The 26816-nt window shown below is 32.6% G+C and overlaps 2 protein-coding genes across 2 annotated transcripts; one reads left to right on the forward strand and one right to left on the reverse strand.

The window, feature by feature from the left end:
* The first annotated feature begins 4373 nt into the window (after window positions 1-4373).
* Window positions 4374-26689, forward strand: LOC149491277 (uncharacterized). The gene is made up of 4 exons (XM_089714957.1): window positions 4374-4673; window positions 24879-25052; window positions 25232-25527; window positions 25804-26689. The coding sequence occupies exons 1-4, from the start codon at window positions 4461-4463 to the stop codon at window positions 26486-26488; spliced, it is 1368 nt and encodes a 455-aa protein (XP_089571083.1). The 5' UTR covers window positions 4374-4460; the 3' UTR covers window positions 26489-26689.
* Window positions 6119-10913, reverse strand: LOC149491278 (uncharacterized). Its single transcript, XM_089714948.1, has one exon. The coding sequence runs from the start codon at window positions 10459-10461 to the stop codon at window positions 9397-9399; it is 1065 nt and encodes a 354-aa protein (XP_089571074.1). The 5' UTR covers window positions 10462-10913; the 3' UTR covers window positions 6119-9396.
* Window positions 26690-26816: the final 127 nt, after the last annotated feature.

Raw genomic sequence — 26816 nt, forward strand, 5'->3', positions numbered from 1 at the left:
TTTCCAACCGCGCGGCTTCGCTGGCATAGGCAGAGGAAAACTCGCGTAGCTCCCGTTCCCGTGAATGGAAACTCTGTATCCATTTATAGGATTCAAACTATCTTTATACCTACCAAATTTAAGCGAAATAAGTTCTGTTGTTTATGCGTGTTGAAGATACAGACAGACTTATTCTTTTGAACTATAAAATAATATGTAAATAGTAATTTCGTAGGTACCAAGGTATTGTTAAAGAGATCGTACACCGATGGAATCTGGATACTACGGTATCCAGATTCCAGTTTTGTTTTGTTTAAAAATACAACGTTTCGTTTAAAAAAATGTCATACAACATAATATCTTGGCGTTTACAACGAAAACGAGTATTCGAGAAAGGTTACATCAGTTTTGAAATTTCAAGTGTCAGCTGCTCAATTAAGTTAACCTTCACACAGTGACCGCTATTGCGGGGAGGTGAAAAATAAGAAATCGACTATCAATACCAATAGTATATTTAAAAGAAATATGGGATGGAGAAATTGAAGAGCCGAGGTCAAATGTGGTCAAAGATTTTCCTCAAGGACCGTTTCCGAAGGGATGTAAAATCTTCTATCTTCTATTCTATCTAATATTTTTTCCTATAAGAATATTTTTGTATCATCATTCTAATGCAAGTATCATCTTCGTGTGTAATTACCGTAAAGTCATACATGTTACTTAATAGGTTTGTAGTAGGTACAGTGTAAGAGATATTGTTCTTGATTATATTGTACTAGCTTCCGCCCACGACGTTGTACGTGCTACCCCGTTTTTCCCCGTTCCCGCAAGAATTTCGGGAAATCCTTTCTTAGCGGATGCCTATTGCCTACGTCCTAACATCTACCTGCATGCCAAATTTCAGCCCGATACGTCCAATGGTTTGGGCTGTGCGTTGATAGATCACTATATCAGTCACCTTTGAGTTTTATATATATATAGAAGATGAACTATCATAATATTGTCCCAATCAACGACATCATAACGTCCCAATATTCAATTATTTACAATTAACAACAAGGGTTATTGATCAATTTTAAATCTAAAAAACAATTGAACAACTAGCGGTATATCAAAAGGCTTAATTTTGGCTTAGTTCAACTTGAGAATATCATGAATTATGATAAAAATAGCCAATTTAATATATTCAAATGAATGTGTTAAAAGTTATGTAATGAATAATGATACTTACACACGTTGCAAAGATAAATAATATTTTTTTTAATATAAAAAAATAGACAGTAGAGACTGTTTACATTTCAGTTTATTTATGGTGCATTAAATATTTGCCGTCAGTATATTTATTATTAAGGGCCGATTTTTCAATACTTGGATAAAACTTATTCGTCGAATAATGTATAAAATTACCATTTTAAAAACGTATTCTAATTGTCCGTATTTGACAGTTTACGTGAAATTTTAATATTATCGTGTAATACTTTATTGGACGGATAAGTTTTATCCAAGCATTGAAAAATCAGCCCTTAGTATTTCAGTTAACTAAATATTTATTAAGAATTTCTGAATTTTATAATCACTTATGTAACTGAATAATTTTACGATAAATCATCAAGAGGGACCCTGCTGAGGGCAAAAAATCTTTTGGTGATATAAGAGATTAAATAACGTCTCCATAACAAACAAAGAAAAAAAAGAACACCATACATGAATTCAATAAATGTTAATTCAATACTCTCAATTGAAGTGAAAGTATTTCTTACAAGTGTCGTTACATGCTATGAACAAAAGGGTGACACAGACTAGAAGAATTAAGAAATATTCCAAATAAGTTCCACCATTACTCCAGCTGGGCGTCGGAAACTTTTGCATGACATTTAATACCTGAAAAAATTGAAAAGATATATTATTTACAGCCTTTTCGTCAATCCGTATGACCCATTTTTCTGTGCGTAGAAAAAAGCTAACAATAGATAACGATTGTCTTGAAAGAAAGCATTTTAGTAGACCGCTGTTACGACACTGGTTGCCAAACAGTTAAAAACGCCTAGTGCCGAGCGGCGATGTTTCTCAATTTGTAAATTGTAACATTATGTAAGGCAGGTACAGCTCGTAATAAAGAATGTAACGCTACCGAAATGTCTTATGTATGATAATGTGTTAACATTAGCGATTTGAGACTGACCATTCATTATTTCATGTATTCTGTAGGTACGTAACTTATAAGAACATGCAAACGAGTTTCACCCCATTGTAGGTAGCAACACATGGACATTAGGAAATTCCCTATAACTTCACGCGCTGCAAAAACAGGATGAAGAGGAGGGATGTTGGTATTACGTTATTTCGCACACATAATTTTATGATTCACGATTCACGTTATGCATGTTATGTTACTATGAAATAGTATTACCGTGTATATTATTATTAGTCTGTGGTATTACCGAATTAAATGATTTAAGAAAAATTTATTCCAATAAGATATGTTTAAAGAGCAAAAAAATGCAATAATTGATTATTTATTAAGACGTTGCTTCTTGCGGTGGTTACATCATCATTTAGTAAAGTTGAAACAGATCTTTATCACGCTTCATTTGTTAACATTGAAGTTGAAGATAACTGGTTATTTTCAAAAGACTAGTTAGTTGTGTTTCTTTTATTGTTTCATCTACTAGATTAAATATAATGTTTTAGCACTAGAAATCACTACCATGTCTTAAAAAAGTTGTCCGACGCGTCTGTCCCTTATCCCATGTCTGTATTTTCAGGATAAGCTCAAAAACCACTACAGCGATTTTCATTCTGTGTTCACCAGTGGTCAGTGGATCTGGTAGTGCTCGAGGAATATTCAAGTATTTAATTTTTTGAGTTTTAGAATACTGCAAACTGCAAGCGGTGGGTCGAAAGTTCTTTTAAATTATTCTTTTAATTTATGTAGGTATGTAATTCAAGCTTACGTTGTTATGAAGCCGGATGATATAATCCTGCTAGCTTGAGTTAAAACTATGAGGATCAGAGTGAATGCGATGCAAATAAAAACGATTTCTGCCAGTTCGAAGTGAGATGTAGTCTTCAGAGGAAATTCAACACCCATTTTTGATATCTAGAAACAAAATAAATTAATTCAATAATTTAAATGTAATTTATGGCGCCTGGTCGGAATTATGAGCAAATAGCTTGTTTATAAAATTTTCTTTTTAAAGATTTCACACACAATCAGACAATTTATTAATTAATTAGCCGGTCTTCCCGGCTCTGCCCGTCTTTTCATGGGCTTTAGTATCGGCTTAAAAAGACGAGTTCAGTTTTAAAATGGATGGAGGAATTCGTTGTTAGGCTAAATGGTCTATACTCTATACGGATGCCTTTTAATAGGTTGAACTTTAGAAAATGTTCTAAGAAAAATTGTTGTATTTTTTTTTTCTTTTACAAAGCCACCTCTCTGAGTGAATATAATATTGAATACGGACTAGTTTTGTTATATCTACTATTTAGACCTGCACTTACCTAGTATCGATTTTCAAGCTGTAATTAAAGTCTTTTAATACAAATTCGGCATTGCGGTATTCAAAGCAGTTGCTTCTTTCTTATAGGTAATTGAACTTTGTATTATTGGAATCAGTTTTAATTTTTAATTTAATACATATTTATTTCTATAGCAGAGGCTTTATTTAGTCATAGTTTCTTGCTAGAGACACAGACTTAAATAAAATAAGAAAATGATGAACTATTTGCTGTTTAATGAAAATGGTGTTTGTGTGACATTGTCAGATCGTATGTTTTAATCAATGAGCTTCTACTAAAATTGAAACAGTTTTTATACTTTTTACTTTTTTTACCTAATTTAACGATTATTATCTGTTGCAAAAATTATTATTTTTTGTATTTCACTTGATTGTTGTACTTATTATTTAAATAAAAATTAAAATACGTAATATCTAGATAATATTTTCTTTCAATAAAGTACCATTATACAGTACAGTCTGATCATTCTCAGTTCTACTAAAGTCTAAAAATATATGACCACTGACCGTCCGGAAATTATTTTTCTTCCAAAAATTTAAAATAACAGTTACTTTTTATGCATTAAAAGTTCCTCAAAACGACACCATAGCGACATCTTTACATCTCTTTTAGCATCGCCACAGATACCACTTTCGTAAACTTCTCTGATGCTATGCTTTTTTCAAATATGGAATGCCAAGTCAGTTTCGTGTTCATCAGCAAGATGGCGGTGTGAGCAAGAATGGAATTTTATTTTCTTTTTGAAATTTAACCGCAGTTGGTCAAATAAGGTGCATTAAACATTTATTATTACTCTATGTTAGTGAGGGTATATAAGCATTATTTTTTAAATTCAAAATAACATGTTGTTTATATGACACAAACATTGGCCAGGTTAATTCAGTTCAAATGTAACCTTGGCAGGTAACGGTCGTGTTGACGCGAGCGTTATTCATTTCAACGGATGGTCTAAAGCGCCGGTTATGAAAATGCTCGCGCAACCGCATCCTTCAAACGATAGTTTTGAAGATGAATTTAATAAACCAGTGGAATCCATAATGCGTTGTGAGGACTTTAAGAGCAATTTTGCGAGGAAACTATCGAATAGATATATTTCCTGGTCACCTGCTGTCAAACCAAAGCGGGATCCTGCGCTGAAGTTATGCCAAACAGACAAACAAGACACCCCAAATATTGTAAGTGAATTTTTATTGTTTATAAATGATGCGAATTTGTTTTTTTTCGGTGTTGATTATGTTTATTGAATTTGTCGATGCCAAGGAATTTATTAATCATATATCGATGACTTAATGTTTACGAATTTTTCTACACTTATTAACTCACCAATTAACATTTAACAACAGTTGAAATGAAAGTGTTAATTACAATAAGAATAAGTTTGATAAGAAAGTACAGCAGTTATAATATATTTACGGTTGTTAATTTTTCATTATTTTTTTGTAACCATAACATGTATGTTAGCCATTTTGTTGTGTATTTTGAACAAAAAAGAAAAAGAAAATGCTAGCACAATCCAACAGTATTATACAATGTTATTTATATAATAATATAAGTTATTACTTAAACGTATTTAATCATGCTTGTAATAATTAATAAGCATATGATGAGAGAAAATGGAATACATGCTTTCCACAAAAAACTCATTTTGAAGACTGACTATTATTAGATATCGTTTCTAGGTCATTACTTCTTGCAGCGACGATAATACAATGCATAGTTAATAAATAGCTACGAGACCACATTTTAACTTAAATACACTTAATCGAAACTTTGCATTAAATTATACTAAACGGCAAGCAAAACCGCTAGGTAATAGTAATTACTTAATAATCACTTAGCCTACTTTATAGCTTCAAGATAACGGTTTTTAACTTTTGAGATTTAAATGTTCGCAAAGATGCGTTTTTCATTAGCACAGAAGGGTTAAAGGTCAGAAAAATTTTTAAGCTAAGAAATCAGTTTACTGTAAAATATCGATTTTTAAAGTATCACTGTCATCCCAGTTGTAGGTATTATTTATTTTTTTACTCCATGCAATTATTCAAAAAATAAAAATTATAATGTTACTTCTAACTGCTTCTAAGTGTTCTAACAGAATATTACCTACCTACGTATTATATGTAAATTTGGAGACTCAAATCAAAGAATTATTTGACTCAAAGCTAAACTTCAAAAGCATACTTGTCATACATATCTTAATAATTTTAGTAAACAAATGTTTCCATCAACTTTTTGTCAATCCTCTTTCGCCCCGAAAATATATAAATTATTATAAACTGTCTTACATCAAATAATTGTAGGAAATGGAAGTATATAACTTCACTGTTGGTTTCTATTAAATATGTAACAAAGGCTTATTAGAGTGACATACTTGTAGCGGATTTACACATTGCCATCGGTCATCAGTAGAGTACGACAAAAATAAATTACCGTCAAGATATTTAACTTTGATGGAAGGAAGCTTACTGAGGCCACAGAAGAAGAAATAATTACTTAATACTTGTGCTTTACTTATGTACCCTATAATAGTGGCATATACCGGACTACAGGGTACATACAGCACAAATGGTCTACAGATAGGGAAGTATTTATTTATTTATTTATTTATATTTGGGAAACAAACAATACAATATATCATATAAACAAGAGATAACAAACCATACACATATCAGTAAAGTTTCCACTAAAAATTTAAATTCTTAAAAACAAATACACATTCAGTCACAAACAGTCTACTTGTGGATACAAATAATTATAGAAATAACAAGCATGAATACAATTCAAATATCTCAGTTAGTTACTATTGCATTTATTTCGAACTTTGGTTTTGTACGATTTGAATTTTTCGTTAAATAAATCAAGGTCACTAAAATTATTATTATAATTATGACAAACACGGTATAAATATGTATTTCTAGCAAATTTGGATTTAAATTTAGGTAATGCAAATAGGGCTTTGTCACGAGAGCATATACGCGGACATCGTAAGAGTAAATTGCCTAGAAGAAAAGAAGAATCGACGCTATTATTAAGTATCTTATATAAGAATACCTGGTCTCTTTCATGTCGACGATTTATCAAAGGAAGCACTTCCGGAATGGGACCAGACTGTTTAGCTCGTTTATAATTCAAATGTTTGATAAATTTATTTTGAATGTGTTCAATATTATTTATGTAGATATTATATTGAGGATTCCAGGCTGTAGAAGCATATTCCAATATAGTTCGTACGAACGAGTTATACAAAAGAATTAAAGTTGAACACATTTTAAACTCCCTGCCAACTCTTAAGACAAAACCAAGCATTTGATACGCTTTGGCTGTAATAAAATTAATATGGGCTGAAAAAGTTAACTTATAATCTAAGAGGACACCTAAATCTTTTACTTCAGTCAACCTAGTCAGCGATGTTCCATTCAAAGAGTAATCGAACAATATAGGCTTAATTTTTCTAGTAAAAGTAATAACGTTGCATTTATTCACATTTAAGAGCAGGGAATTCGCAGAACAGTAACGACACAAGTTAAGAAGATCCTCCTGTAGTAAAGAGCAATCACGTTGATCTTTGATCACTCTAAATATTTTCATGTCATCCGCATAAAGTAAGATATTACAGTGTCTAAACTGACAAATAACATCATTTATAAATATATTGAACAGCAGAGGACCTAGGTGAGAACCTTGAGGTACTCCAGAGGTAACTGGAATGAAGGAAGAACAATGACCTTTTATATTAACAGCTTGGCTACGTTCTCTGAGGTATGATTCCAGCCAACGTAGGAGATCGCCATGTATACCGGCCACCCGAAGTTTGTGGATTAATAACGAATGGGAGATTTTATCAAATGCCTTCGAGTAGTCGGTATAAACCACATCCACCTGTCCACCCCGGTCCATAGCACAAGCCACATTATGAAGAAATTCACACAAATTAGACTCTGTGGATCGTCGGTCAATAAAGCCATGCTGCTGTTCAATAATAACTGGTCTGATAAGTGGAAATATAGCATCATAAACAACTTTCTCAAATAATTTCGCGATCGTATTTAATTTTGAAATAGGCCGATAATTTTTGATATTATGTTTATTTCCGGATTTATAAATTGGGATGACATGGGACCGCTTCCAGAGTTTTGGCATTGTCCCCGTATTGAGAGATAATTTAAATAAATGACAAATGGGAGACGCCAGATTGTAATAGCAGGACTTATAAAACAAAGGAGGAATTCCATCAGGTCCACAGCCTTTGGAAATATCCAATTTTTTCAAATAACTTGCCACTTTGTTCCGACAAACTTGAATTGATCCTAAACCTAAAGAGTGATTATCAACCGTACAATCTAGAGAACCACAATCAAGCGAAGATTTACAATCGTCTGCTTCGTAAACAGATTGAAAATAATGGTTAAAAGTATTGCAGATATCATGACCGTCGCTTATAGTTTTACTATCTAAAAACATTGTGGCAGGTAAATCGGGACATGCTTTTTTAGATTTAACAAAAGACCAAAAATATCGACTATTAAACCTCAATTTGGTTTCCGCGTTACTGATATAACGATCATAACAAATTTTATAAGAGTGTTTTTCACGCCCACGTAAAATTTTAAAGGTATTGTAATCACTTAACCTTCCATAAGTCTTCCACTTTTTATGAAATTTTAACTTCTCTTTATTAATTTTTATCAATGATTTAGAGAACCAGGTTGGATATTTGGACTCAGTCACTCGTCGCTTGGGAACATATTTTTCAATAATATCATATAGGTAATCGTAGAAACTATTCAAAGCAATGTCAATGTTCTCCGAATTAAGCATACTAGACCAATCGCAGCGAGAAAGTTCAAGGTTAATGTCATCAAAATTAGCAGCGCGAAATACATGAACAAAACGAGGGATCGATCGTAAATTATTTACACGCGAAACAACAATTTTAACGGTTAAAGCAGGATGATGAGCATCCTCCAAGACAAGAGGTTCATTACAATGTTTAACAGAGCATTCGCACCCTGCAATGACGAGATCCAGTTGCTTATTGTTTTTATTTGGAATTCTATTATACTGGCTGAAATTAGTAAAGTTTAAAAAACAATGCATAGCTCTGATAAAAATGTCCTGATCATTTACATTGATTATGTTAGGGTATTCCTGAGGATCACCCCATATAGCGGAGGAAATATTAAAATCCCCGAGGATTAAATATTCGTCAGTTGGGTTATTAGTATAAGAGGAAGATATCGTTTCAAAAAACTCAGTCATACCTTCAAACTGCAAACGGCAATGTGGGAAATAACAGCAATAAATTCGATATATTTTAGAGTGGGAAGAAGTCCCCAGCGTAAACGATACTTCTATTATGTCAGCAGAAGCACCTGTAACATCGATACAATTCGAGGACCGAATTAATAATTCCCGTTTTATGGCGATTAAGACACCACCACCTAATGTATCACCTCTAAGGGAATAGTTTCTATCACAACGATAAACGTTATAACGGTGATCAAATAATTCAGCATCAAATATGCCCGGCAAGAGCCATGTTTCACATAAGCAAATTACATCGTAATCAGAGCATAAAAGATTTTGGAAAAAAGTTATTGTTTTGGTTCTTAGCCCACGTACATTTTGATAATAAAATGAAAGTTCAGGGGACGCCATTGTTCAAGAAATGTATAAAATCACCACATCGAGAGTGATACTCAAAAAAGCACATAAAATAAACAAAAAATATTAACATGAATAGAGACCATTGGTAACCAATCAAAAGTGCGTTCGGATTTTTAAAATAACATTTGAATAAATATGTAATAATTGTTGATGTTCTCGTGACTTTGCCATTAATTAATAAATAAATTACAATAAGGATTAAACAAGTTAATTGAGCTAGAAATAGTACACTTATTTTATCTTGTTTAAATCTTTGTAATCAGAGATGTGAATCAACGGTGTGTTATCCGCCTGACGAACCATGATTGAGCAGTTCTTAACCCACACGAACTTGTAGTTTCTTTCCTTCGCCAATTCCTTAGTGCGTTTAAGCAAGACTTTATTGGCTCTCGTCAAGTGGTCATTGAAGTGTATAAAAGAGTTGATGCCAGTATAGCCAATATCACAGGCCTTTAGTTTTAATTTTCTTGCTTGTGTTAGAAAATCGTCTTTTTTGTAACGAGCCTGAAATCTCACAACGATGGGCTTAATTTGTTTATTATCTCTATCTTTCGGAGCAACACGTGTGATAAAATCTAGATCAGTGCTCAGGTTCAATGGGAATTGAAATCTGTCACCTATGACTTTTAGGATTTCAAAGAGATTTTCACCCTTTTTCTCAGGTATACCATAAATTTCAATATTCGAACGTCTGGACCACTGCTCCCTGGTATTATTATCATTTTCTAAGCTTTTTATACAATCTTTTAGATTTGAGACTTCAGTAGCCGTTGAAGCAAAGGATTTTACCTTTTTTTCAAGCGTTGAAATAGTTTTGCTGAAATCATCATATCTGCTGTTTATAAATGTGATACTATCTTTTAAACTAATAATTTCTTGTTTTATACAATTTAAATCTGACGAAATTCTATTCATAATTGATGATTCCAGTGAGTGCCGCAGCTTTTCCATCTCTTCGGATATAATCTCTCGAATAGAGTCAGCTGATAATGCATTATTATTCGTAGCGATAGGAGATTTCAAAGAAGACGTGCCACCTCTACGTGTTGTAATGTTCTCAGGACTTCGTTGCAACAATTGAGCGCATGAGCGTACTGGGGTATTTTCAGTATTCAGGGATCTTGACTGATGAGTGGAACATTCAGGGCAAAACCAATTTTTTTTAAATTCGCTTGTCAATTGTTTCTTTTTGTCAGTTGGAAACAAACATGCAATATGATAATTTCGTTTACAATGAGGGCAAGATAAAATCCCAGCGCTGCCTTCCGTTGTAGCTTTGCAACAGGCAAACTTCATAATGATTAGAAAATTTAATTAATTAAGAAAAAAAAAAAAAAAAAATAGTTTTCAGATTATATGACCCTGTCAGGATCGAACTTCCTACTAACTATCCAAGTCCAGTTCACTTTGTACAGAGCTACGAGTGTCTTGTAGTTTACAACGAAATTAAGTTTCTTATTGTATCTGGCAAATCGTCACGATAGATGACAATGTTACTTTATAACTTTTATTTTTAATATACCGTCAACCACTTTTATCACTCACTGTTTACACAAAAAGTTTCGAATGTTAATTTTAATAATAAATCGTGTTGTATAACGCGTATTCGTTCACAAATCAGATTGTTTTTGATAACTTAAGCACCACTGAGAAAAACTTCTAACAAGTTAAACTATTTCAATTAGATTTGAATTAAATTTGTAACCCGCTTGTTCAAACACGTACGCTTCACACTGACGTTAGCGACCGACTGATATAACACAAATACACGTATAACACAAATAAGTACCTTATATTGCCTCACTATAGATAAGTGTATACTACATCTATAATCTAAAGGTATTTATGTAAGTCTATACGTATACACACTATTGAAAAATCTTGCTGCACCTCCAACAGAGATAGTAAATCTGGCATTCAACTGGCATATAATTGCTTACTACATGTAGCAAAGTACCCCAAGATCCTGGGTGCAATCAGTGCTCATTCACCGTGATATACAGGGTGTGAATTGAACCAAGAGTTGATTGTGGCGGAAGCGTATAAGTAATCTGCAATACAATTGTTCGTAAGAAACGTTCGCGCGATATGAAAGGAAGATAAGGAGCAGGCATTGTTTCTTGGGCCTCATATCTCCTTGTTAACTTGATGTGGGAATCATAAAATCAATTAAAAAGAACTCATAGAAAATTTCTTAAATAACTCATTTCAGTTTCCTATAGATTGTGGATGACAGCGGTATTTAGTTGCTTGAGAAAGAAAACAATTTCTTTATTTCAAAAAAGAGTTTTTGAGTTGGAAAAACCTTAAACAAATGCCGTGAAATCTGTATAGTCTAGAGAAAATGAAATTTATGAAAAAATATGCCAAATATTCCGACGATGCTATATTACTTAAAGCAGGGGTGGAATTTAACTTCTTTCGGAAGTTTATAATTATATTGTATCTAAAATCGCTGTTAAAAGCTCATTTGAGTTCTGCATAAATAATTATTGTGAAGTATCAAGCATGGGCCGAGCTTGAAGGACATCCAGCTCTTATAAACTCTTGTTCCTACGTAAGGCGGGTAGATAAAAGCGATTTAATTTCTAACCACATTCATATAATGAATAAGTTTATAAATAAGGATAAAAATACGAGCAGAATAAATCATAACACATTTTCATGGTCCACTTGAAAAAATCTATAAAATACGAGTAGAATGAATCCTAAATATAGGTATTTAAAAACACTTCCACTTGAAAAAAACATCAAAAGTTGTAAGTTGGACTGTGCCATAAAAAGGAAGGATGTGGGTATCACGGTTCAATAATCGTTAATTTATTTATTAGGTTACTTTAGAATCAAAACTGTTGTCCATTTCAGATGTAGAATGAACTATTCTTTACGAAGCGAATGTTACTTGAACTCCAATACCTATTTTTTATAACACAGGTGAACAGTTGGGAAGAGGGGTCGATCGCTCCCACGTTTAGTTGGACGCAGTCATCCGTAGCCTAACATCCGGGAGCAAAATATCAGTCTAACAAAGAACCTCCATGTATTAGATAGATATATAACACACTAGTTATTTATCGAAAAACTATTTCGTTAAATTGCTTATTTACCCAGAAAAAGTGAATGCCCAAATATGTACCCAAATTTATCATAGGTCAATTATAATATATCTACTTAAGTATACATTTTTAAAGCTCTTCTACAAATAATAATTTAAACTAGACATGTCACCATCGGAACGGTAATAGGTACGATAAATGCTACAAAGCAGCGGATAGCACGGCCTACATCTCAATAAATTGTAACTAGAATAAAATGGAATTTCATCACAGATTCCAAAGCGGACACTGCTGAATGCGATGATTAAAAATACATAGTAAATCTAAAATTGCACTTGATTTAACGCATTTACATTACATGTGAGTTAAATATATTCGCCTTATTGCTATAATTTATAAATTGGACAAATTGCGGAAACAAAATACATGGCGTGATTTGAATTGAATGCATCAGTAAGCAGTAATAGTTGATTTACATATTAAATAAAAGTATGTTGGATCATTTGCGAAGTAATAGTCGTGTAACGAGTAACACATAAATGGCTTTAATTATTAATTGGCAGACATGAGACAACACGATCCTGCTAAGTCTATGAATAAAAACTGTAAGCATTTGTAGCCTCTGAATTTCGGAGTGGCGCTGAGGATTTGAAACTGATAAATAAAGTTTATCTAACAAATATTATGATATAAGTATCATGTCAAGTACCATACATGTAAAAGTATGTATGGTACTTATACAAGGGTAAAATATGATTTATTTCTGAATAATTATAAACTTCTCACTAAGTGACCCTTAATAAGATGCTAAAGATAAGATAAGATGAAAGATAAGATGCTTTAGACTAAATCATGTGACTACATGATTTAGTCTAAAGCATCTTATTTTTTCCATATATACAATGTCGACGATCATGACACACATACTATGCACATACTGTTCACATTAAACCAGGCTTCGTGATTATCATGTACGAAAGATGACTTGCTCTTTGCCATATCTTCACAATTTGTGCTTAAAAATAAATGTTTCTTGACAGTTATTTTTTGCTAACAAGTGGTTTAATAGGAATTTTCTTATAAAACCAGTTATGTTCCATTTTTATGAAGAGTCGTTTAGCCATATCGAATTGTAATGTAAAACAGACTGAGTTAAAATTGTTTTAGCGATCGGCCGCCATCGATGAGGCCGTTACTGGATAAAATAATTAGTTTACTTTTTGTTTATAATTGCTATAATTATAGCTTCACAATAGTTATATGAATACTGATCCTACGCTACTGGAAATTATAGTATTTTTTGTGTATATCTATAATTAGACTATACGGAACAAAAAACAAAAACTTGAATACATGAAAAGGAATGACCTGAGAATGGTTCCAGTTATCAAGGCTTTATATTTTTTGCGTGTTAAATGTTTACTCTTCTTTAACACATACGAGTATTAAGAATTTAAATATGTGCATATAAACTTCGGAATGTATTTATTTTTAACTAGCTTTTCGCCCGCCGCTTCGCCCGCTTTGTCTAATAAATTATAAAACTAAAACCTTCCTCTTGAATCACTCTGTCTATTACAAAAAACCGCATCAAAATCCGTTGCGTAGTTTTAAAGATTTAAGCATACATAGGGACTGCAGGGACATAGGGACAGAAAAAGCGACTTTGTTCTATACTATGTAGTGATGATACAAATTCGTATTTATTAAAATCGTTTCTACCTGCTAAAAATAAAAAAGTACCAACCATTTATTATTTTTACATTAAAAGGAAATAAAATATATAAATTACAAAGAAATAATTATCTATTCAACGGTGTTAGTAGTTAATGAGGTATTTCGTTATAGTTTTTGGAATTGTTTTGTTTAAAACAAAATATAAAGATTCTATCAACAGTTAGGATTGATCAAAGATTAAAATGGTGTTTTGTATTATTTGTGGCGTCCAATAAAATAGATAAATACAATTGAGACAGAAAGCTAGTTATTCCGATGAATGATTTCTACTTTTATTTCTTGGAACTTGTTCGAACTTAACTATTGAACTCGTTGTCCTTGGGAGCTTTAGATCCCAAATTTTTTATTCGCTACATCTTGTTTTTGTACAAATTATAAAATTGTAGGTATTTCTATTGATTTCGTAGTTACGATTAATTTGTTGCCCTTGCGGGAATTTTTTATAGCCCACAAATCTAAAACATTGAAAGCTTTGGTAATAGGTATAAACGGTATACTACATATATGTACTTTAATTCAAAATAACTCAATTATCCTTTTGCAGTCATTGCTTCAATAGTAAAAATATTTAATATTGTTAAAAGTATATAAGAATGCTGTACATCGGACAACCATGTTCCAAACTTTATCTCGCTTCTCACGGATGATCCCTGATAAATTTCAAAGTAAATGATAAGTAACTTATGATACTATACACATATCTACTATATCTGACTGTATGTGTATAGATAATTCAAATAGCATTGCATAATATCTCTTTTTTTTTGTGTGGTGTCTCTCAATGTTAGCCAGAAGGGCTTCTACATTTTAACGCGGACATGCACAAGGGCGTCCCCCCTTGACGGGGACCACGAACCTCGGCTTGAGCTGTCGCTTGAGTGGAGGAGGCCAGAAGGGCCCTAATCGGACGGCATAATATCTCATGGTATAAGGATAAGGCATTTTTGAAATAAAACAAGCACTTATGTCAGATATATTACTTGGTAATTGGTATCTACATGCATTTTTTGTACCTTACAATTTGGCTTAGATATTAATTTTTAACATGTCCAAGTAAATGGCTATCTTATGCCAAAAAAAAATATACATGTATATTACAGTGTTATGTTATATTTGTCTGTTTATCGCTTAGGTTTATCCATAACACATTGTCGTCAACATAACAATAACATCGACCATTCAAATGAATTAAGTAATCTTCATTACACACGTAACGCATCCATTGCTTTTCCAATTCAACTATCGGTTTTATTACGATCCAAAGCTCTGGTTGCTATGCAATTAATCGCAATACCTGCATTGGCTAGGTTTCATCACGTTACATGCACGGTGCACCCTAAACTAGTCTCTAAATCACAAAGGTTAAGTCGCACGATTTCACATATTACCCAACACTGCACTTTCTCTTCAATATAAAGGAGATACATATAATTAATTAAGTTGTTTGCGAATGTTACGAATTTGACAATTCACTAGCATCCTGTAATGCATCTGTACTTCCCGTAGTTACTGATTGGGTAATATTTCCTCTTGCCTTGATTTAATAATATTTTAACTTATACTTAGTTACTTGAGCTATGAACTAGCCAAAACTAGTATCACTTTAAAAGCAGTGATACTGAGAGGAAAGAGAAAATAAATTTACCCCATATTTTTTCAATTAGATCACAGTTTTATTGTAACGTATCATTCCTGAAATATCTGTATATTTAATTCGATTCAATAATCTGTGGGAAACTGTGTGTTGAAATAAGTATAACATGAAGCTTACAGCTTCAAGTAAACATTACGCACCTTATTATTACCCTATTATTCAATAATACAGTAATTACAAACGATTGTTCAGAACTAGGAATATGTGACACGGTCATAGAAGGCTTGTTACATGTATGTAAATAACAATAAATGGTGAGCGGTATCTACCGTTGATAGGTGGGCGTATAAAACTGTTTTACAAACAACCTAGTATTACGGTATATATATGACGTGTTCTATACTAGGTCTATTCTTGGCAGTTTAATTGTTTATTTTATTTAGTGCATGAGTTTGAAAACACTCTCAGCCAGGAATAGCGTGTTTGCGCAATAAGAAACGTACAGTCAATTTAATGATCACTTTACCCACATTTGTGAAATAAAGACTCATAATTATAATTTATAGGAGAGTAGGTCAAATGAGTTGTGAGAAGAAATGAACGTTATTCTTAAGAATAAACGCGTTCATTTGTGGACGCGTTCTTGTAACAAAGTACAATTGAACCAGAAAAGAGGGTAAGAGGTAAACCTTGAAGATGATGTAGGTCTAAGGGTATAAAATTATTATATTTTAAGATCTATTTGTCTTATCTAATGACGACGGAATGACGTAGGACTACACATAAAAAAACCAAGAAATACCTCACGTAACACCAGACATGTACCTAAGCCAGACTTTTGTTTTTTTGTGTAGTGGCTTTAATCTAGAAATCTGACAAACATAGTTCTAAAAATTTAAACAAACGAGATCAAACCCACACCCTTCGCGCATCAGGGTCACTAACCTCAACGCCACTGGGTCGTCAGCTGATTGATATCATCATATCATGCGAATTAAATCGCGCGGCATATGGCACTTAGCATAGTATTCAAATGCCATAAGGTTTCCATAGTAGGTTGACAATCTGCCGGTATTTATTACTAAATGTGGAGTTTCGGAAAGGATCAATCAGTCCTTTGGCTAGGACTTATCACTTAACTGTACTGGGGCCGTATTATGACATATAATTCCATAATTAACCATGGCTGGTTATTGCGATCAATGCGATCATAATATGAATTTGTCAGTTAATTGAATTCACGGCGTAATCCGTCTTAATACGGCCCCTGTGTTGTATAATGTTATCCTGATGTAAGATGTTATTATCACCAAATTCGGCTAATTATATGTTTGAAGAATTTACAGCTACCCCAATGTATTTGTACACATTGGGGTAGCTGTAAATTCAAAGCAACTGAAAATATGACGTCGATTTTTTGAGATAAGTTACATAATCAAGGTTGCCTGGAAGAAATCGCTTCAAAGCGATAAGGCCGCCAATTTGTACGGTGTTAATTTCTTCTTTTTTTCTGTGTGTAAATTGTATCTGTGCATTGTGCTGTGTTTTTTATGTTTTTATGTTTTTGTAAAAATTGAGAATTAAAAAAGTAAGTAGGTAGTGTCTTCGTGACAATTGTATAAAATTTTGGATTATTTAAGCAACCTGGCTATTTCAAATGTATTATCAGTAGTTGTTATCAATGGAAAGGAATCGTGGCATTGACTCAGTTCATGAAACCGCAAAGTTGTGGTTGCACAGTGTTAAGTATTATGTTATCGACTTAGTTTCCATTTCACACGGCTTCTGTATTTATTACAAAACTTTTATACTTATGAAAGTTAATTTTATTATTAAATTAAAACTAGATATTACGGCCAACACTGCTAAGTAAAAAGTAATTTCAGTTTTTTCACTTATTAATAATATCAAACCTTTAAATATACCTAATTCTAGATGAAGACACATATTATCTCAATTCCTTCATACCTATAGTTAGTGAGAATCCATGTTATTTTAGAAATCGAATCTGTTTATTATAGAGGCAATAAAGAGGGGTTAATTTCTTAGTATAATTAGAATATTCCAATATTGATAGGATAGGATACACACTAATTTCCATCCGTTTACATAATATGAATAAATTTTCTGTTATTATGTAATGACTGTTATGCTTTTATGATTATTTATCTCTATAGGTATCCTTTTAAAATTACTTGTTTTGTTGTTCATTTCCTTATGTATAATTACTAGCTGTACTTCGCGGTTTCACTCGCATTGCTCCACTCCTATTGGTCTTAGCGTGATGACATAATATAGCCTATAGTCTTCGTCGATAAATGGGCTATCTAACACCGAAAGAATTTTTCAAATCAGACCAGCAGTTCCTGAGACTAGAGCGTTCAAACAAACAAACAGACTCTTCAGCTTTATAATATTAGCTGTGATATTAGTATAGATTTGTAGCCCAGACTAAAAATTAACTTAGGTTTCTTCTTAAAACATAAATATTTAGCAGTTTCATGAGTTTGTTTGTATCTTTGCATGTACACGTAACAAACACTATGAATTATTCTTGCTTGATTATCTAGATTAGAAATTTAAATGTTTGGAGCTTTGCCATGACTCTAAGGAAATGCCACAAGCTCAAGATAATTCAGTTTCGTAACTATATTGCAGATTGATTGAGACAATTAAGTTTACATTTTAGGTTATTCATAAAAAAATTTAAATACAACGTTTGTAAATTATTTAGATGATTTCGTAATTAATATATTAATATATATAAATATCGTGTCACAATGTTTGTCCTCAATGGACTCCTAAACCACTTAACCGATTATAATAAAATTCGCACACCACGTGCAGTTCGATCCAACTTGAGAGATAGGATAGTTTAAACATGTAGGTACCACGGGCGAAGCCGGGGCGGACCGCTAGTTAGTAAATATATTTCTGTACGAAGTCGCTTAAATTTAATTCGTGTAATTAAATTTAATTCGCTAAAATTTAATTCTAAAATTTAATTTACTAATCTAATTGCGCCCGTCCTAATTAAGCAGGTCGATAGTTAGTTTTTAGAGACCTACATGTATGAAATATCTGTTATTTGGAAACTTCCTACAAAATGTCGAAATATATAAAAAACAACATAGTAATTGTCTAATAGATAATCGAGGATAATAAAACAAATCTATTTCGCAATCTAAAAATCACAACTCAGGTGTAACATAATAAAACCCATTTTAAGCAAATTTTCTGTCCCCTTCACATTTATTGGCCATTGTATTAAAATATGCTAAACATTGCAAATATTTAAATAAACATAATAAAATGTTATCTTGTATTATTAACCAATTTATATGCTGATCGCACTTTTATTTAAAGTGTTCTAGTTTACGTAACGTAAGGACATTTTTATACTTTTCCACATATGAGAAAGTAGCTGTAAGTGCCATCTCTAATTTTATTAATTATTAAAAGTTCTAGGTAGCATATAGATACATAAATTTTACGTAAGATATGAAAATATAATTTCTAATTTCATTGGTTATAGCGTTAATAATCGATAAACAAAAAATGCACATAGAACAAAATTGATTATCAGATTTATGGCGTCTACCGTTAAGAATGTAGGTAATTAATTTTAATAAGGTATCGAGCATTTTAAATCTATGGCTAAACTTTCATTACTAAAATACATAAATGACTAACATTATTTTATTGAGAACTGTTGAAAATACAATGAAATATAGTTAAGCATATGAACGTCGTTGGTTAAGCATGGTATTGTAAAATGATGTCAAGTTGTTGTCACGGAAATTGGCTTTATAATTAAAAATATTAAAACACATAATTTCGATACTACAAAATATTGTCGAAACAACACATTTTAACCATACATGGTTACCGGTGTTACATGATTGGATGTCGTGTGAACTTTTGAAGAGTGTAATTTTTGTCAGTTATTTTAATTCGCATAAAGATTCTGCTACCAGTAATTTGGTAAAAATTTTACCATGATAATGAAAATTTTTCGGTACCCCATAAGGTGAGTTAAGTTAGTAAGTTGTAGATATTGTAATAAATAATAATGTCTATTATCTTCGAACTAAGAAGTAACTAGGTACTAATATTATGAAGGACGTCATGAGCGACGAAATTAGGTACCTAAATGAAAACGTTTTAGCATCGGGGTTCAATCGATAATGAAGTAACATTTGATACTGTTGTCAGTGGGTACTGGGCCTTAATTCGTGTATGTTTGTCACGTCTGATGTTCGTGTCGGTTGTTTTATTTACATTGGATCCGGTAACGCATTCGTATTAAAAATGCGTCGCCGACGTCGCCGCACTGTCGTGAGCATTGGATATTATGCCACCGCGCTTCGTGTGCACGGCTAAAACAATACCCTCATTTTTACATGACAGTCAATGCTTCGGGTTTGTTTATATTGGTAGATAGGCCTGTATCGGTCGTATTGCAAAAAACCCAGTAGTTACAACTACATGAAATAATATTATCTATGTACCTAGGATCAAAGCGGTGAAGATGTTAACTTTATTTTTATAAGTAAACTAGCGGTCCGCCCCGGCTTCGCCCGTGGTACATGTTTACGTTTTCTCTACATGAGAACCATCCTCGTACTTCAAGGAATATAATAAAAAAAGAATTATCGAAATCGGTTCAGCCGTTCTCGAGTTATGCGCTTACCAACACATTTTGCGATTCATTTTTATATATAAAGACTAGCGGTCCGCCCCGGCTTCGCCCGTGGTACATATTTACGTTTTCTCTACATAAAAACCATCCTCGTACTTCAAGGAATATAATAAAAAAAGAATTATCGAAATCGGTTCAGCCGTTCTCGAGTTATGCGCTTACCAACACATTTTGCGATTCATTTTTATATATTCTTATATATTATTATATTTATTATTATATATATATTATTATTATATTTATCTTCTTCTTATCTTCTTTCTTAAGAAGATAAGAAGAAGATAAAGAAACTTGCTTTACTAGGTGCTAAATTATGGCAAAACTGGTCTCAACTGAAGTAGAGACGCATTTGTTTGATTAGAATTGTTTTTTTCTTATAGGAACGAGAATAAATACATTTAACTTTACTTCGTAATGGTTAATTTAAAATAAGATATTGAATAATATTTTTACCCGATAAATAAATAAATAGGTATTAGAATAATTATTGAATAGTCAATCAGTAGATAATTAATGACGAATGAATAGATTTGAAATGCATGAATATTATAAATAATTTATTTTCTTTTCTCATTCAATATACATAATATTAAAAGTAACATTAATTTTAAATAGATATCAAAATTGTCGTATATTCTCTATATATTTGTGTTATTTAAATAACTTATTCTTAACTGATCCGCTTATTATATACGTAATATATGCAGTCCATATAATATTAATAATATGATAGTGAAATCTGAAGTGGAAAGTTTGGCAAAAAATTTCATTATTGTTAGTTTTTTAATGAAAATAAAAGTAACCTGGTATTCATAAAAATAAAAGAGCCGTTAGTTCAATGGAGCGTTTGATATCGAATTACAACACAACGGGTGTCGATGTCAACTTATTATATTTATACATGTAGGTATTAGTTAGTTTTATAACGCCACTTATTTGTAAAATTTGTTTGCGATTTATAATTTAAGAAAATCATAATATTTTAAATAACTGTTTTCTTGCAAGGATGTTGTAATAATAGCGAAGCCGTTTTGTTTACAAGGAATAATATATTCGCATAACCAATTGCTCCACTGCTAAATTTGAGTTAGAGAAAGTTGTATTTTGTTTGTTAAATTAACATATATCTATAAAAGTCAACCAACATGCAAAATACTGTGAAATCGTGATATATTGTTACATTTGATTATGCTTGGATTATAAGTTGTTATGTAAGGCAACATTGCCATAAATTTGCGACTGTGTTTTCGGAAATTTTACGAGCACCATGGAGGATTGAGATCGACTAATATAAAGAGAAATACACAAAAAAATGGATACATCCGTCAAATACTACTTTCGAATAGTACATTCATTTGAACGGAACTGCAATAGCTATCCACTTTCATTACAACCAATCTTATAAGGTTTTTTTTTTCCTATATTAATATATAATTAAACAGCGGTAATATCTTATGTATCGGTTTTATAACGCGTTTGTATTTATAACTTATTACATAGTCGCAGTTACTTATTACCTACATCAATGAATGTGATAGGTTCCTTTGTATAAGTAGAAACGGAAAATATGCATACATTTATATAGTTATATAAAAAACGCAACAATAGAAATACAATGGATGGCCAAGAACATAAAGTATGAACGAAAGATGGTCTTATCACACCAAAGAAGGAAATATTCCCTTAAAGGATGACCGTGACCTAATCTTAAAAAATACTATCAAACCTGTAGTCAGTAGTAGATGCTGGTAACTACTAACTACTACTATTAAACTATATCATATATTATGAAGTTGATGAAGGTTAGTTAATATTATATTAATTGTTGATATAGGTATCGTATTTTTTATTGATCCGGATTTTTTGCCCAGACGAATTAATTATCGAACTGTTTTAATAGTTGCACATTGTTTTTGACCAAAGTTTCCAAAACAAGAGGTTTCTGGATCTGGCGCACGAGGTTGTCGAGATGTGGGACGCTGTGTCTGCCGAGATAATCCCCATAGTTGTGTCCACCAATGGGCTGGTTCCTACCTCCTTAAAACATTATTTAAGGAGGTCGGATTTACCGGTAAAGGTCTATTTACCACTAATAATAATGATTTTTTTTCTTTTTTATATTTTGATTATTAAAAAAACTTCTGAACTTATACATGAATTAATGGGAAGTAGAAAATTGAAGAGGTGGTGTTTTTAAAATATATTGTTGCGATACTTTTTTCGTGGAGTTCATACACCGTCACCATGTCATATAATGCTTGTATGTCAAAATGTTAATAACGCTTGTAGCCACACTTGTAGCATTATTAACATTTTGACATCAAGTAAAGATAGGTTGAGGTGGAAGTTTTTAATTTATTCACCCTAAAAGTATGTTTTTGTGTAATTTCGCCAGTATAGCAAACAATGAGTCATATCATACAATTATTGTAGTCAATTTAAGAAAACATTTATGTAGTGCAGCCGAGTGGAACGCGCCGTACGCAGTCTAGGGAATAATGATTAAATAGTACACTAACCTTTGGTTACCATAGTTCACTAATGGTAATGACTAATTAGTACAACGGTATGCCATTAAAATTGTTTTATTTTTAATAGACAATCTATTACACGATGCGACTTTTGTGAAAATATTTTGTATAATGATCATTGAGGTCGCAAGTTTGATTTCTATAATCGATCGAGATAATCGATCATAATCGAAATTAAGGCATAAATTTGAAAAGGTACTCCAGAGAAACACTAATAAAAGACCTTCACCTTTTAATAGTTAATTTAATGTATTTTTTAAATACACTAAAATAAACACTAAAATTTATTTCTAACTTAAAATAAATAATAAAAGTTTAATTTAATAACGTGATGCCATCGAAACTATTAAGTCGTTTATGTTCCAATCGAACCTTTAAAACCTATTGACGTAATAGTATGTGATTAAATCAGCAGTGCACTTGCCAGGGACGGGACGTGAGGGTTGGGCCTTATTACTTCCGAGGGTCTGCGCCGGATGCCACCGTCACGCGTCGCCGCTTGCGCATGACGAGTTTGCCTCACAGCACTAACCGACCATTTTGTATAACCATTTCCCACCTGACGAACACCAGAGCCGAACGACCACCAAAATACACCGCCTAGCTGGAAACAATGACTCACAGTTGCGTAACAACAGTGAAAATAATTCGGTCTGAACTTACGACTCAATTTCTCGTTATCATTGACCGATTTAATGGCAATGTGCGTAATACAAGGCACCGCGCCAGCCTTCATGCGTGGTTCCAGCCTGCTGCTTCGGACATGTGAGATGGTTGTAACTGGAGATCGCAACTCGATATACGTAACTGATATCGAATGAAACTAGTTAAATATGCCATTTTCATGCGTTTTCAATTTCATCTCGCAGGTAGTTTCTTCGTTTCTTTTCTACAGTTTTCTATAAATTCATTGACATATGCATGTCATGCGGTCTAATGTTACCAATGTCACACTTTAGAACTAATATTTTTTTTTTGTTGATAGCTGTGGTACTAATCTGTGGGTACCATGTGGGTACTAATATCATCACCATAGCAATCTTGTACTTTACTAATACAAACTATACCTACAGTACCTACTCACTCGCATGGCTCCCTAGACTAATTATTACAATAATTTTAATTAAAAAGAAGACTCTACACAAGTAAATATTATTCAAAAAACAGGTCAGGTCACGAACATAAAACTGTGAAAATTAGATTAATAGCAGAGATTATAGTTGGATACAATTATTGAAGAGGTCTTTGTACCATTGTATACGGTTCTTTCGGCACTAATATTCCATACGCAACCCATCTGCGGAAATTGGTTGCTTGCTCGTATTTATATAAGGCATGAACGGAACGACCTTTGATACTTTTAAGACCCTCACTCATGTGTTTATTTCTTTATATCTTCACTTTTTATACGTTCTTATTTGTAATGCGTAAAAATAGAAACCTCTCCGCGAAGTATTTAGTACTAACACACAGAGAAATACGTGCAGCAAGTAATGCGCTTATTATTCATACGTTAACCTAAATCTCGTCATTTCACTGATGTTCATTATTTGATTCTTCATTGTAACTGTCGGTCTGATAAATGTAACGGGTGTCGGCAGGTTTTTTGCATTGTTCGCATACAGGTCAATAAGCAACCGACTGAAGCAAAAGCGTGGGATTACCATGACACTGCCAATCACAATCGACAATCCATACTTTTTGCCACTCGTTCACAAGGAGTCGCAAGAAGAATTCCGCTACACTGTTTGTTTTTATATAATTTAAACTTATATAAGGCACCTGTTCTATCTCACGACTAATAATGACGCCGACTAGAGGCGTCTCTGTCTCATTACGTAACATTTGTTTTGGCCCATATTTTACCGTTTAAATGTCTGTACCGGTGTTTTCATTTTCTGAATAAATTACATTATTCTATTCAAAAGACGTTCCCATAGTTATTTAAAATAGAAATAAAACTGCAGTAATTTATGTGAAATCACTGTCAGGTTGTGCATGATTTCTCGGAATCTCAGTTCAATTGTAGTGTAATGATCGATGATAGTAAAATGGCACAGTTCCGCAGTGTAATGGAGTCTCACTTGTTACAGGTTCCAGAAAGAATTGAGCAGTGTTCTCAACTTTTGACGACGAGCAATTTAGTCCAAAACGGAGAAGTGGTGAAACCTCCAGACAAAACTATTTTTAAGAAATCTGACATCCGACATACTGAAGTAAACGCTTTAAACATGGAAGTAGATACATTGAGGTGGCAGCTCGCTCAGGTATAAATCTAAATATCTTATTTAACTTTCATCATTTATCATTGGTGCACCAATAAGGTTTATTTTAAGTGCATTGCGAATGCTGAAATATTGCGAATTTTTGAATTGAATGTGATGACTTGGTTTGTATATTATTTTCTTAATTTTCATATTTGCAAATGTGACTCCGTTACTTTCAGACTGAAGCCAACAGGCAAATGCATATAGCTTTACTACAACAAATAGTCACTTTCCTTAACAGAGTTAAGGAGCATATTGAATGCCAGAAAAGTGAGCCGTCGCCTCGAAGCGAGAAGGGGTCCCCGAGAATTGTACAAAGATCTCTCAACATGACTGACTTGCCACGTTCACGTTCCGTTGTACACGTGAATAAGAATATCGAATACTCCATAAGTCCCACCAAGAAAATTAGTACGAGAAAAATCAGTAAATCGATTAGTAATGTTAACGGATATAAAGATTGCAACAACGTTTGGTAAGTTACAATTATTCTTAAGTGGTAATTAACAAGTTGTGAAATAATATAATCATTACTTTAAAACCATATGGTTAAGCGTTTTATTTGAAGTTAATAGTTTTATTTAGCGCCCATTAATTATAATTTATACATATATGATATCTTAATGGCTCTGACCTATATTTACATTACCGATGCGAAAGTTATTCTGAATAATATATTGTATTATGTATGTATTTTCTTCTTTTAAATAACATTATCTATATTACAATTTGTTTATTACTCAATTTTCAGGAGCCGTTCAAAATTATCCTTAGTTCCCGAAAACGAAACCGCCAACAAGCTCAGTGAGGAGATGACGCGGTTGATCACTCTTGCCAACACGGTACTAAGTACTAAGATACCTGACCTTGCATGTGCATTTACAGACAACGGTACAGAAAATTCCCTGCAAAACTGTGAAGAAAATAAAACTAAAGATTCTGGAAAAACTGAAACGCAAGACTCTTTGAACTTTGTTGAACAAAGCGTTGATCCAACGAACTTACGTATTGAGAGTAATGACGTAAAGTACAAAGCCGTAACAAATTCTTTAGAAATAGAAAAAGATGCACTCTTAGACGTTCTTAACACTACCCAAGCATCATTCAATTCAGACTTGAGAAACGATTCCATTGAATTAAAGTGTGACAATGATGACTCGCAGAGTAGGCTCGACGCAACAGACGTAAAAGTATTTCCAATGTACAAGAAAAGTGAATTCAATCCGGTGTCTAATTTTATAGAAGATGAAAGCGGCTTTTCCTCTATGAATTCGTTTCAAGAAATCGGCATACCCATCATAAGCATTATTCCACCGTCGCCCTGTAAAGATTTGCCCTATATGGAGGATATCCCAGACATTATCCATGAGACCGAAAAGTGGAAATCCGACTCTATTGAACTAGAGAAGCAAAGCGTAAAGGTGTTTTGGGTATAAATTTAAAATGTACAAAGTTATTATACCTTTAATTTTTTAAGTATACACTTAGGAATGTAGATTATTTGTGCGATCTTAACTTTTATATATTATTTATATTTTATACTGCCGTAGTGATAATGATAAAATATGTACTAATTCAATGATGCCGTTTTTATTTATGATAAATAAATAAATGTTTAAAATTTAGAAATGTTGTTTGTATTTGGAGGGTTTACGCATTGCATTGTAAAGAAACTTAACCTTGAAATACATGTCGAAAGCAGAGACGGCCTCGTAACCACGTAAAAGGCCTTGAATTTTGTGTTGATTCGCAACATAAGACAGA

This window comes from Colias philodice, chromosome 1, assembly GCF_061535455.1.
Source record: "Colias philodice isolate Cphi_HAF_F1 chromosome 1, ilColPhil1 Martin Lab GWU primary, whole genome shotgun sequence".
Classification (NCBI taxonomy): Eukaryota; Metazoa; Arthropoda; class Insecta; order Lepidoptera; family Pieridae; genus Colias; species Colias philodice.